This window comes from Dryas octopetala, chromosome 8 (assembly GCF_963921425.1).
Source record: "Dryas octopetala chromosome 8, drDryOcto1.1, whole genome shotgun sequence".
NCBI classification, from domain to species: domain Eukaryota; kingdom Viridiplantae; phylum Streptophyta; class Magnoliopsida; order Rosales; family Rosaceae; genus Dryas; species Dryas octopetala.
In genome coordinates this window covers 1,440,709-1,454,353 of record NC_141373.1, presented here as the reverse complement: position 1 = coordinate 1,454,353, position 13,645 = coordinate 1,440,709, and the positions used below count along the sequence as shown (strand labels likewise).

Below are 13,645 nucleotides of genomic sequence, written 5' to 3'. Positions count from 1 at the left end.
CACAATCATCCACATTCAGGGAATTAACAAAACAAAACCCATGTACCATAATCCCTATTAGAAAATCAATTATGCAAATTGCCATTTCGCGTGATTTGTGTGTGTTTTTTTGCAAGAACGTATTTTCATCAAAACCATTGAACCAAGGATTGCAATTGTCGAAGGACCAAGGATAGGGGTTCCTATTGGTATAAGCCGAAAGCCATGAACTTAATTATACGGCCAATAAGGAGGCTTCGTCATTTCGTTTGGGCCAGCAAGAGGATTTTACACCTTTACAGCTTGTGTTGGTAGTAGGACTGTCTCGGCTAAGAATCCAAGAATATGGAAACCCTATTATGTCACGTTGGGCCCACCATTTAATGTTCTGGGTTCCATCTGATGTACGGTTAGGCCCAAGATTAAAGCTAGAATGATCCATCACCTAGCTCAAGCCCACACTTGAAACCTGCAATCACTCAATCAGGGACAACGATTTCCATTAAATAACTATATATTTTCAACAACAGCATCTCAGTTTTTTTTAAGGTCTGAGACGGCATCTCAGTTTACACATCACCAGATTCACCATGAACCAGATGTTACAAAAACCATGAGTTTGGCTGACAGGATGTCAAAATCATCTACCAAGGCATTATCAAATAAATGGCACAGTGGCACGGTCATTTCCCTCGGATGCTCCTTTGGCACAACACTTGGACACAATTAGGTAACAAGAAACAAAATTCTGATATAAGCTAGAACACATCACTAAACAAATTAGTGAGATTACAATCGATGAAAATATTCAGACTTAAAATAACAAAATACATCCAGGAATATAATTCAAAATCTGTATTCTCAGATATTCTAAAGAAACAAAATTCTCAAGCTTAAATGAAAACATCTGGAAATAGCATTAGAACATAGAAGACGCAAAAGCAGACTATCGCTTCTTGGAGACACCAACTGTCTTACCCCTGCGACCAGTGGTCTTAGTGTGCTGCCCACGCACTCGAAGACCCCAGTAGTGACGGAGACCACGGTGGTTCCTGTCACAGTAAACAAATCATCAACTCAAAATGAATTGCATATTCCAAATCATCAACTTTAAACAAGAACTCAATCACACTGAATTGCATATTCCACATTCCACGGATCATCAAATGTGATACGTGTACAGAAATGATGCAAGCCAAACAAAGTTTAACAAACTAAGCTACAGCTATTACAGAGTCAAAATCAAACCTGATCTTCTTCAGGCGTTCGAGATCATCCCTCAGCTTCATGTCCAATGCATTGGAAACAACTTGAGAATACCTCCCATCCTTGTAATCCTTCTTCCTGTTCAAAAACCAGTCTGGAATTTTGAACTGGCGAGGATTCGCAACAATTGTCATCAGGTTATCAAGCTCCGCAGCAGATAGTTCACCAGCTCTACAGTTAATCAACCATGTCAAACCCAAAATTTCCAAGGTAACATAAGCTGAATGGACTTTAAACTAGCTTCCTTTTATGCACCGTCACTACTACAATTACAATCACATAGCACAACTTATACTGTGTATTCTTAAAGAATAAAACTAGCCATAATCTTAAAGAACAAAATTAGCCAAATTAATGTGCCAGAATATGGAAATTAATAGAAAAACCAACAAGCACCCAAATATCAGTATGGTGATAAGATCACAAATTCTGCCAAAAGCATATGCATATCTCAAGTTTCACTACATGGGTAGCTAGGAAATTTCAGCAAAATGGTTGACCTAGAGTCAAATCAGTAAATCACTAAAGAGAGAAACAATATTTTCCAATCAAAATTAGTTTTTTCTTTTTTTCTCTTGGATAAGCAGAAGTAGTTTATTTCTACATATCTCATAAAATCAGGTGACAATGGGGAGGTGTCGAAGAGAAGGCTACCTCTTGTTCGTGTCGACATCGGCCTTCTTGCAGACGATGTTGGCGAAACGGCGACCGATACCTTTGATAGAGGTTAGGGCAAACATTATCTTCTGCTTCCCTTCCACATTCGTGTTCAGCACACGCAGAATGTGCTGGAATTCTTCATTCGCGACCAGAGACTACATATTCCAATTCACAAACACAGCAATTTAAGATATTAGACAACATTTGAAATATTAGTATGCACAGAGAAAGACAGAGAGAGATAGAGAAAGAGAGATCACCATGGCTAGGGTTTTGGATCTTGAGGCTTTGAGCAGCTCCTGGCGTCAAAACAGAAGTAAAACACCAAACCCTAACACTAGGCGTTTGGAGCTTGAAAATTTGTTTATATACTCCAAATAAAAAGGTTGATATGTCCAAGGAAATTTGGATCCCTCCAGGGCTACTTTTCCTTTGGGTCTAGCCCGATATTAGCCATCTCAAGCCCAATTAAATTACACCATAGCCTAAGCCCAAGCCCAAGCCCAAGCCCAATTAAATTACCATAGTACTCATCTGTGGTGAGTCTTTGTGGGGTGTTCCAGCTGCTATACTCTCACTTGCCAGCGTCAAAGCTCCTATTTGCATGAGCTTCCTATCTGCTTCAGCCAATGACAAACTTGCTCCTCTCACTAGGGAAGCTTCATCAGTAGCTAGAATTTTATTCCTAGATCTTGTACTACTATTCTTAAATTAAATTTGTGCTTTTTTTTGTAAAGGGTATTCTAGAAATTATTTATTTTTTGCCAAAACTCAATTTCTGATTTTAATATTTTATACAGTAGTATAGATTTTTTTTTTTTTTTTTTGTCTTTTAATTAAAGATAGAGAAGGAGAAGAGGCATTGAAACTTGAAAGCATTGAAAGAGGTCTCCACGCATTAACAAGGGGAGTGCAGAAAAATGAAACGCTGTTTTCATGGTTAAGCAATGGATGGTTTCATTTACAATTAACACCGGGAGGCCAAAAATTACAACCCCTCCAAGGCATCTAAATCCGCCACTGTATTTAGCTAGAAAGCGCTAGAGTTTGGTGCTCCTAAAAACTGTACTTTTGTAAGAAAAATTATATATGTACTTCCAACATTTGGATGAGCATGACTTGAGAACCAAAAAAACTCCATGACCAAGGACTTGAGCTCTCACTACCTAACAATGAAGGAACCAAAATCTGTATTGCTGTCTAACAATGGAAAAATCAATTAAAACCCTTGCCAGAGATATTACTCTACACTGTTAGAAACTGCTACCAAAAGTCTCCTGCTTTCCAATGTCGGTGTGTACAAAAATAAGATCAACTAGCCGGGTTCGATAGAATTATTGCATCAGAAGTACCACCACCGCATGAGTTTCCCCCACCAGATGCACAGTGAATAGCCACCATAGATGTATTGCTCGAGTTGCACTGTGTGACACTGGAATTATCAACCTGAGAATCCAATTCAGATTGCTTTAAGGAATTTGTGTTCATCTGAGACCCGTTGGAAGTTAAATTCACATCAGCAACCACAAGAAGATTGGAAATTCCATTACATGAAAGATGAGAATTGCTGTCGGCAGGAGCTGAGGCAACTTCATGAGTGTAAGACGAACTGGCCGAGGAACAACTAATGCTGCAGCCAACCGGCAAGTTTGTACAATGATCTTTAAAATCATCTGCTTTTTGGTGAGCCAATGGGGAAGTCAGGTGAAATACATCATTAGAGGCCTTGCTATTGTTCAGAATTTTAGAGTCACAATCCTTGATAGATTCTGGATGCACCTCATCCATCGACATTGGCGTATGCTGAGCAGTGGAATGGTTATATTCCACTTCACAAGTCTCAAACATCCTTCCATCCGGACAAGAAATAGGCCCTGCAACCTGAAAATGTTGAGAATCATGATGCGTAAGGTCCCTTGCATCATGAGATATCTGGATTGTAGTCTCTGAATCATGGCAAACAATATCTTCCCCAGAAACTTTTACATCATCTACTAAAGCCACATTTTGCAGTTCAGGAGCATTATTTTCAGTAGAGCGGCAAATAGATCCTTCATCATGAGAATTGAGGTTTTTAACAATGTCATCTTCTATTCTCACCTCACAATCAACATTTTCAGTACCCTCCCTGGAAGCACAAAGAGTTTTTATACCAGAGTCAGTAGCTTCAGGACGAGTGTGACATGACATGAAAGATTTGCTTTCCACTTCAGACACACTTTGCTGGTTCTGTTGAGTGTCTACTTCCACTGCCCTTACATCAGGAACTGAATCAGAATTCTGGTATTCATTGATCTCTTCAGTTTGTTCATGAACATCACACATTGAACCAGGAGGAACCATTATAGTATCATTTTCCTCCTCCAGATTATCATTAGAAACACCACATAGAAGCTGTGTATTGGATTCAACAGTAGCAAGTTCATCATTTGTCTCATTCCCATGGGGTGCAGTCGCTTCACTGTCAGTCCCAGCCAAACATCTCTCATCAGTATCACATAACACCTTCAGCACGGTTTGGTGATGCTCATGTTCAGTGGATCTCAAACCTGCAAAAACATACATATTTAAATCATATATCATCAAGATACAATAGATAGAAAGGATGTACCAAACACAAACATCCACATATATCAAGAAGATAGAGTTCAGTGGATTTCTTACCTTCCACAGGAATCTTATTTGCTTCAGTTAACTGCTTCAACAATGGTTTCTGTAAAATATCTACACCAGGGAAAACCAATATATTCATGTTCTTCATCTTCTCCCTGCTTGATTCTTCAAGGAGCTTAAAACCAAAAACAGAAGTCCATGTTTCCCTAAGTTCCGAGATTGCAGGTATGACCAATCTTTCAACATTTAGAGAGCAGAGAGCCTGATCATGGTTCAAAAAATGGCATAAAAAAGAAAATGAAAGCTATGGATCAGTACATTGTAAGGATTATGAAAATTCATGATTGGTCTGAAACACCAATGATATATCACTCTAAGCAAACATAGTTTCAAATTTAAACATAAAGATTTAAGCATGAAAAATTCAGAAAGAGAAAGAAAAAAGAGATTTTCAGATGTCAAAGAGCAAGTGATTTCGCTTTGGAAACAGAATGTCTACCTAGAGATGCTAATTTCAATCTATTTATAAACTAAAATGGATCTATAAAATCAGGAGGTAGAAACATACAAATAGGTTTCTACTAAATCCAAAAATGAATTAAGAGATGAAACTCGGTTTGCAATAAATCAGTATTTTTAAGCACATGTAAAGACAGGCAAAAAAGCAAAGACATTTGATTTGAACATACAGATTCAATTGCAGTCAGAAGCCGACGGCACATTCCTTGACGCCTATACATATACCGGGTTCCAATAAATGGCATCTCTGCTAAATAGTTCCCATGGATCCTGATTGACCAAGCAGTATAATAATGTCAAAGCTTAATTGCATCATGCAAACAAATTCATAAAAGTCCTTGCTTAGGATTACAGCAATGTATAACTCAATACAAGAGGGCATTTACTAGTAATTAATAAAGAATTAGTAAAGGGGGATGGTTTTATAGAAAGATCTCAATCTCATTCATAACAGTAAATCTGATAGCCATAAGAAGATAAAAATAAGACCATCTGAGAATTAGGATATCTCTAATCATAACAAGTGATGCAAGCCAAAGCATAATCCAGCATGAGGAATTCTGCTAAAATGAATACTAAAATTTTTGTGGATTACAATGAAGTTAGTACATCCAGAGCACACACAATCACTCGATTTAGTGAAGAAGTGGGAATTCAATATGGAGAAACAGAAGGCGATAAATTTGAGGATGGAAAGCACAAATTCTTAGACATTTGCTTTTGTTCACATTTGTATTGATGAAGGAAAAATAAAGCACAGATTGCTTTTTGTAAAAAATTTGTTTTTTCAATCAACTCAGGATTCCTTTATTCCATATAGAAGTCCCCATCAGCATTGAGCAACTAGAACTTCAAACCAGGGTTAATCACTAAAGTTACAATTCAAATGAAGGACTCAAAGAGACATCCAGAATTCTTGGTATCATTTACAACACAGATTTCCATAAAATTGATCAACAAGGCAATTTGGAAAATGAAAAATGAAACATCAAACCTATCAATTAGGCAATCAGAAAACCATGTTAAACCTATTTGTCTGAATAGTTTGCCCCGAACTAAGAAATTAAGCATTGATTAACTGTTGCAAGCAACATATTCATGAAAGTATTTGTAACCACACATACCGGATGGACGCTGCTGCTATGACCTCATCACCTCTCTCTAGAATTGCAGTGAAGAAACCACTATAATTCAGTCGGTTAAAATTTGACCTGGAAATAAAAAATTATAAGCCAATAAAAAAAGTATATTTTGTTAAACTTCAAAGATGCAGGTACATCACAGACTAATTGGTTTTTCTACATGAGTGAAAAAGTATAAAATAATTTGTAAAAGAATCTTAAATAGATAATTGTCAGCATATGGAATAAAGGTTCTTTCAAACTTAGCTGTATGCAAGGGGAAAGAAAAACAACAGAGAAATCATGTAGAGCTCTATACATAACACAGAAAAACATGATAAATTAAACAGCACTTGACTTTCATAGGGTCAACTGCCAAAGCCTGGCATAACCTTTAATAATAAAATTTCACTCTTTTAGAAACAGCTGTTTGCAGAAGAGTTTATGTAACAGAAGCAAGAATGAGATAAACACAAGGAAAGGGAAGCATAGGGACCTTCCCTGCACTAGGGAGTTAGAAAAATGATGTAAAACTCCAATGACTATCCAAATGTTTACTTTCCCCTCCTTTGAAATACTTAACCGAATTATCATTTTATTATGACAATTGACTGACCTCAATAAAAAATAAATGGAAATACAAACATAGATGCAAGAAGGGTTTCAAATAGGAAGACCGTAATAGATTTTCCATTTGGGTCAATATTGTCTCAATCAGCAGATCTGGACAAATATTAACAACGGCTTTTATTTGTTTCAAATGCGATATCAAGGCAATAGTGTAATTACAGTGAAGAAATATTGACATCCACTCAAGTGACACTCAATGACCAGTATGGAACAAGCCATCCTTCACTTTGCCTAGGTACATGATCTCAACAGCAACAACCTTGAACTTGAACAGTTTATAAATTATTAACATCAATCTTTTTTTTTTTTTTTTATGAGAAAAATGAGCATCTGTCATACTTATTCCAACACAAAAGCCACTACTAGTATAAACCAATTAGAAGTGATTTAGCACATGCGCGCGAGCACACACACAATTCAAATTAAAGAATGCTTACCCACGATTATAGAGAATATTATGAATCAGATTGACTCCACTTCTATGGTCAACCATAGGCAAAAAACACTCGTCCATTATAAAAAATGCAACAGCCAGCTTGGAATTGCTTTCAATTAGCTTTGAATTGCAATCAACCTTCTGTGGTGTATCACAAAGAGAAACATTTGAGCTAACATCAGATCGGCGAATCAGAGTCATGGAAAATCCCTCCTCCATTTCATGCCTAACTCCAACAAGCATCTGCAGTTTCTCAAATAGCTGGCATGACAAACACGTTAATGGTTAATACAATAGACTGAAAATATGAAAGGGGTAGAGTAATTTATCAGGACTTTCTCTCAGATTAAGAAAGAATGGGAAAGAAATAAAAAACAAAAAGATTTCTTTTAAGCGTTGAAAATAAATGATGCACAATCCAATCAACCTTTTTTTTTTTGGGTACCCAGATATCCCCAATGATACCCAGACCCTGCTTTGAAACTGGGGCCCCCCGCCAAACCCTACAATCTTTGGGAGGCAGGAAACTCTAGCAAATAGCTAGATAGGTACCTTTCAGGAATCGAACCTCAGACCACATGGGAGAAAATCATGGGCCTGACCACTCGACTATACCTCTGTTGGTGCACAATCCAATCAACATGTAAACAATTTTACTGCATACCTATTTATTTATTTATTTATTTTTTTGCCAGAGCATACCTATTAATTTCTCCAAACCTAAGACACGTAAATTAATACCATTCCTCATTAAGATTTCAAACTGAAAAAATCCAAATTGACAATCAAATCAACGTTTTACATCATGCATATATCTTTAAGAATTCCTATACTTGTAAATACCACATTAACGTATCGTAAGAAAGTGTTAGAAACCTTGCTACCACTCAAGCATTAAGCAACAAACTGCCAAATCTTTTAGCTCCTGTTGCAAATCAGGAAAGACAAATAGCTAATATTACTACTATAAATAGTACGTGAAGCTACGGATGCATGCAGAAACCCCAACACAAATATAGCAATCCCGAGCTAATATTACAGCACCAGATAAAAAATGTAATACCTCTTGACAATTCTTTCCACAGAAGGATGGTCTACTGGGATCATCATTTACAGCATACTTCACCTGAATGCAGCTTTGGTGATCTAAAAAAGAAAAACTTTTCTATCATATTTTTCCAAAAGTACTAATTCTAGGTAATGCAGATCAAATAATAATGACATCAAGGAAAACAAACCAGGCACAGAAAAGAAAAAGGTCTTTGAGGTAGAGTTAATACATTTTTCCTCACACAAATGGCATGTGAGTAATGCTGATGCAGCTATATTCTCATTATCATTCCTTTGACCTGTATTTCGGCTAAACAACCCACAAAATTTGCATGAACAATATACACAGTGCCAGTCGCCTGAAGGGAATTTCTGCAAAAAATAAGAATAGAGTTCTCATCTGCTAGAATCAATGTTAAATCTATTTCTGAATGTACCAGAGGAATAAACAATTTATAGCCACATAATTCCATTCTGGATACTTCTATCAAATGCATGCTGCAGAGCAATTACAACATAAAGGAATGTATAAACTCAAGCAATGAAGGCAAACCAAAAACAAGTGAAACTAGCCTCAGAGTATATATCTTATTAAAGACATTGAAATAGCATTGACACTTCCCCATTCCGTAAACAAAAAAGAACAAAGTGCTTCCAGTTAATTTTTAGGACATCCCAGTATGAAATTAGATAAAGTGGCACCCAAAGGGTGCTACATATATAACCATGTGAACAAAAAACTCAATCCTTTAACCTATTTATAACGGCCCTATGGGGCAGAAGGGACACAGATAAAATGCAATATAAATGTTTATGCATGTATTAAATAATCTAGAAAACCTGTGGGCATCATATACATACTTTTATCTCTAAGCAACTTTGGTGGAATGTTGATGGACAACCATCACAACAGATCAAGTCCCCACCATCTCCACAGATTCCACATGTATCATCATTTGGGTCTTCACTATTAACATCTACAAAGTGGAATCCCCGGCATTCAGATTCCTCCTGTTTATTCCATGAGTCTAGCAGGCACTGCAAAAGGGAAGACTGTGACTCTAGATATATATGTTTAAATGGCTCACAGTAATCACTTTTGGCATGAGTTTCAAATTTTGAAATTGAGAGGATTTCTTTACAGCAACCACAATGAATTCCATCTCTTGTAATCCTACCCTCAAGAAGCACCCGTGTCTTTCTCCTGTTCATGTACTTCACCTTTGAATTGAGTGATAGGGTTCCTAAATCAATCATCCAGGCAAGTACTGTTCTTTTCCCGTCATACTGTATATAGCCATCATTTTCTGAATCCGCATTCTCAGAGTTGCGAACCAACAAAGCACATCGCTTTCTATTTTTTGTCTTCTGTTGCTTACGACCCTGGACCAAACTTAGCATTCCCTTGCATGCTGTACTTTCTGAATCATCCTTCTTAAGAAGCAAATGTTTCCCTTTTAGGGACTTGCCCGGTCTCTTTTTCCCTTTCTCTTCAATAACTCCATCTGCTGTATTCCCACCCTTTCCCTTCTTTTTTCCATTCTTTTTTCCCTCCCTTTTTTTAACAACTACCCTTGCTAGTATGCTGACTTCCTCTGGTGGTAACGGCGTAAATTTGAAACCAGTTTTACAAACCACAGACTTAACATTACCATTTTCACAATGCATTTTAAGTTTCTTGTAAGCCAAGGTGACTGACCAGTGAGTCCTTCCTGCTGGACTTACATACACTGCATCATGGTATTCTCTGCCATTCCTAGGCCTGTGTTCAATTGTCCAACCTGCGCTCAGAAGTAGTTCCACAATTTTATCTCTCACAGACTCTTTTAGCTCTCTCCTACTGAGCTCTGCATCTTGTTCCTTCTGCTTGTTTTCCCGCTCTTTATTTCCCTTCTGTTTCTGTTTCCATTTTGTATTCCCTTCACCATCCTCATTGTCCTCAGTCTCCAAATCTTTCCCTTTTTTATCCCTTTTAGCTGGAGAAAAGGTTTTCACATCCTGTCCCTTCCCATTAATCCTTTCCGGATTTGAACCATTAGTTATCATTTTTGTTCTTTCTTGTGGCTTAAAACCTGATTTGCTTTTAAAACCCACATTTCCATCCTTATCAGAATTTCCTTTCAAAACCCCATTACTCCCCTGCACCTTAAGTAAACTCTTGTGCTCAAACTTTAACTTCTTTCTCAACTGACCATCCAAGAGAGCACTCTCTTCCTTTTCTACGTTTCGAGGTCTCCCGCGCTTACGTTTCAACTTCTTCTTCTTATACTTCAATCCACCACCCAACTGATCACTTTCTTCCTTGTCCACTTTGGGTGGTCTCCCCTGATTACCAGTCAACTTCTCTGTAAACCCTCTACCCAACTGATCACTTTCTTCCTTGTCCACCTTGGGTGGTCTCCCCCGCTTACCCTTTAACTTCTCTGTAAACCCTCCAACCAACTGAACACTTTCTTCCTTGTCCACCTTGGGTGGTCTCCCCCGCTTACCCTTTAACTTCTCTGTAAACCCTCCAACCAACTGAACACTTTCTTCCTTGTCCACCTTGGGTGGTCTCCCCCGCTTACCCTTTAACTTCTCTGTAAACCCTCTAACCAAATTATCACCCCCTTCGTTTCTCACCCCAGTACACTTCTTGTGAGACCCATCGCTCCCTCTACTTTTCCCGACCATAACACCATCACTCTCTGTCTTATCATACCCACCATTCACCACAACCCGTGATCGCAGAACCCGGTGACCAATTTGCACTTTACCATCCACCTCTTCTTCCTTCACTATCTTTTCCTCAAGGCCAGTATCATCAATTTCTTCACCATTTTCAACCCGCCTCCTCTTCTTCCCAACCTCAGCTACTCCCACATTTTCACTCTCACCCATATCACCATCTTCTCCACATTCCTCACTGCCCAACTCACCACTCTCCTTCGCGTATCTATCACCCAGCAATTGTCTCTCAGATTCCTCCGGACCACTAGAAACCAAATGCGGGATTTTCTCACCACCTGAATCAGAACCTTCTTGCTTCACCTCATTCCCATTATTTTCAACAACTCGTTGCTTCAGAAAAACATTATCTTTCTCAGCCTTTAACTTGCCAGATCTCAAGCCCTCTTTCATCTCTTATAAAGTGTTAGGGCCACACCAAAAAAAAAAAAAAAAACTAATCCCCGATAACCCAGTTTCAGTTTAGGTTTCAAGAACCTTCAACCAAGCCAAACCAAACATCCATGAACTTGATCACACAAACTCGACAGTTAAGAAAAGCTTTTTTACTGAGAGTTAGCCCAACCCTGAAACCAAAATTTTTATTTTTATTTTCTTCTAGGGTATGAAAATCAGTGAAAAATTTTAAACATGTACGGACTGACCAGATCACCACAATCGGCAATGGTTGGTTGACGGAGGGTCACTCAATGTAGCAAACACAGCGAAATTCCGATGCTTCACGAGGTAGTGCGAGACACGTGCAGCAAAAGCTTCACTGATTCGGACATGGCGTATGTGAAACTGAGAAAAGAGATTGAGGGGTTTAGAGAGAGAAAGACAAGGAGAGAGAGGACTGAGTTTGATGAGGAAGACAGAGGGGTTGGGGATTTTCAAGGTTTTAGTGAATAGAGAGCTTCTTGACCTTCTTATAGTTCTTTCGCTTTTCAATTTATTTAGTATTTTGTGTGTACAATAGTCGCATAGGGTCAATTTGTCTTTCGCTTCTTTCTTGCACAGTCCCACTCTGATTCCTAGTTTCCCTCCATAAATTATATCCCAATTGAAAATATATTATACTGTATATATGACCCTTTTGTGTGCGCGTGTGAGTTTTTTGCTGGTTTGATCACCTGCTTTTCAGTTCGGTAATATCGGCAACGCAATGTAATATTAAAATTTATATACATATTATAGTTTGAATAAATTCATAATATTATGTCAATTTATCGCTTATTGTCATCATATATATAACTAACAAATTAATTTTAAAAAAATCTGTTTTACAATATAAAAGTGAAAAAAGTAAATTTATATATACAATTGTCGCACGTACACTATATCTTTCAAATTATAAAACATCGCACAAATTGATCTACAAAATAAAAATGCATCTATGCATTAACTGTGTTTTTTGAGAAATTTTGAAAATTAGCCAAAATTGTTGTCATTCAAAGTCATTTAGCTCATTTTTTAGAATTTTATAAATATAATCCTTGAGAAGTACTAAAGCTCTTCTTGAGTAGTGATAGAATATTTGTTTAAGCATTTCTTAATAGGGTTCGAGAATAACTTGAAGAAGTTCAAGCACTACTCAAAGAAAGTTCAAACCCTACTTAAAGGGAGCTCAAACACTACCATAAAGTTATATTTCTAAAATTCAAACAAAAAAAATGGCAAAAAGAGTCTTTGATGAAACAAAAAAGAGCTTTCAACATTTCTCTCAAATCTTTGACCTATCATAATCATAACAATTGTCTTCCAATTTTTTTCATCACTTGGCTAATCCCAAACACTTGTAACATAATTCTGTTTCATCTTTTTGTTCATCCGGAGATATGCTTCACGTCATATTTAAAAATACTTATTGGATTTTATCAATAATCTTTATTTTTTATGGTTTTTTCTTTAATCATCTTTATTCTAAAATTAGGGTTAACTTTCAAACCTGGCCCAAAAAAAAAAAGGTTAACTTTCAAAATCTTATTAAATGGATCCTAGTCCGTTACTGTTTTTCCTTGAAACGTTAGTGTTTTTTGGTTAAGGAAACATTAATGTTTTTTTTGGTAAGGAATCGTTAATGCTTTTATATATGGAAATATAGGAAAGACATATATTATTCTCATTCTGAACATGGAAAATTAATTAATTAAAAAACATGTATATCAAATTGAAACTAATAACAAACACTTGTCATTTAAATCCAAAGTGGTATTTTCATAGAAAAAAAGAACTACGAAGTGATATATGATGCCAAATAACAAGACTATAGAATGCAAATTGTACGAGGTAGATGATGTTCGTACTAGAAAATATAAGATGAGTGAATAAAACAAGCTCCATTCCTATAAAGCTAAAGCTGAAGACAAACCAATGTGAAACCAATGATATAAGATGAGTGAATAAAACAAGCTCCATTCCTTCAAAGGACTCCAATTCTCTGTATTAATGTGAAACCATTTTGGCCTTTACCCACTTCAAAGGACTAGACATTTTGTTGAAGTCCACCCTCAGCAAAGGACATGAAAACTTGAAACCTTGTTTCCTAACTGGACCGAAACAGTTGTCATTTTATTTATATTTAGGTCGACAGGCACTCACCAAAGGGCTTTGGATCAATGGATCTTGTAATGGGTGAGTTATTAATGCGAGCTTCTAGGGCATG

At 37.0% G+C, this 13,645-nt stretch overlaps 2 protein-coding genes across 3 annotated transcripts; both read right to left on the bottom strand.

Moving 5' to 3' along the window:
• Positions 1-710: 710 nt before the first annotated feature.
• On the bottom strand, positions 711-2,267 carry LOC147275766 (small ribosomal subunit protein uS13z/uS13y/uS13x-like). The gene is made up of 4 exons (XM_086253623.1): positions 2,166-2,267; positions 1,900-2,060; positions 1,228-1,416; positions 711-1,031 (listed from the first exon to the last, which is right to left on the bottom strand). Exons 1-4 carry the CDS (start codon positions 2,166-2,168, stop codon positions 926-928), a joined length of 459 nt encoding a protein of 152 aa, XP_086109749.1. The 5' UTR covers positions 2,169-2,267; the 3' UTR covers positions 711-925.
• A 553-nt stretch (positions 2,268-2,820) lies between these two features.
• On the bottom strand, positions 2,821-11,879 carry LOC147275765 (uncharacterized). 2 transcript variants are annotated; one of them, XM_086253131.1, is made up of 9 exons: positions 11,646-11,879; positions 9,136-11,567; positions 8,505-8,646; positions 8,288-8,370; positions 7,226-7,485; positions 6,162-6,248; positions 5,208-5,307; positions 4,570-4,780; positions 2,821-4,454 (listed from the first exon to the last, which is right to left on the bottom strand). In XM_086253131.1, exons 2-9 carry the CDS (start codon positions 11,392-11,394, stop codon positions 3,217-3,219), a joined length of 4,380 nt encoding a protein of 1,459 aa, XP_086109257.1. In that variant the 5' UTR covers positions 11,395-11,567; positions 11,646-11,879; the 3' UTR covers positions 2,821-3,216. The 2 variants fall into 2 exon arrangements, with proteins under 2 accessions (XP_086109257.1, XP_086109256.1); XM_086253130.1 differs by having other exon boundaries at positions 9,136-11,879.
• Positions 11,880-13,645: the final 1,766 nt, after the last annotated feature.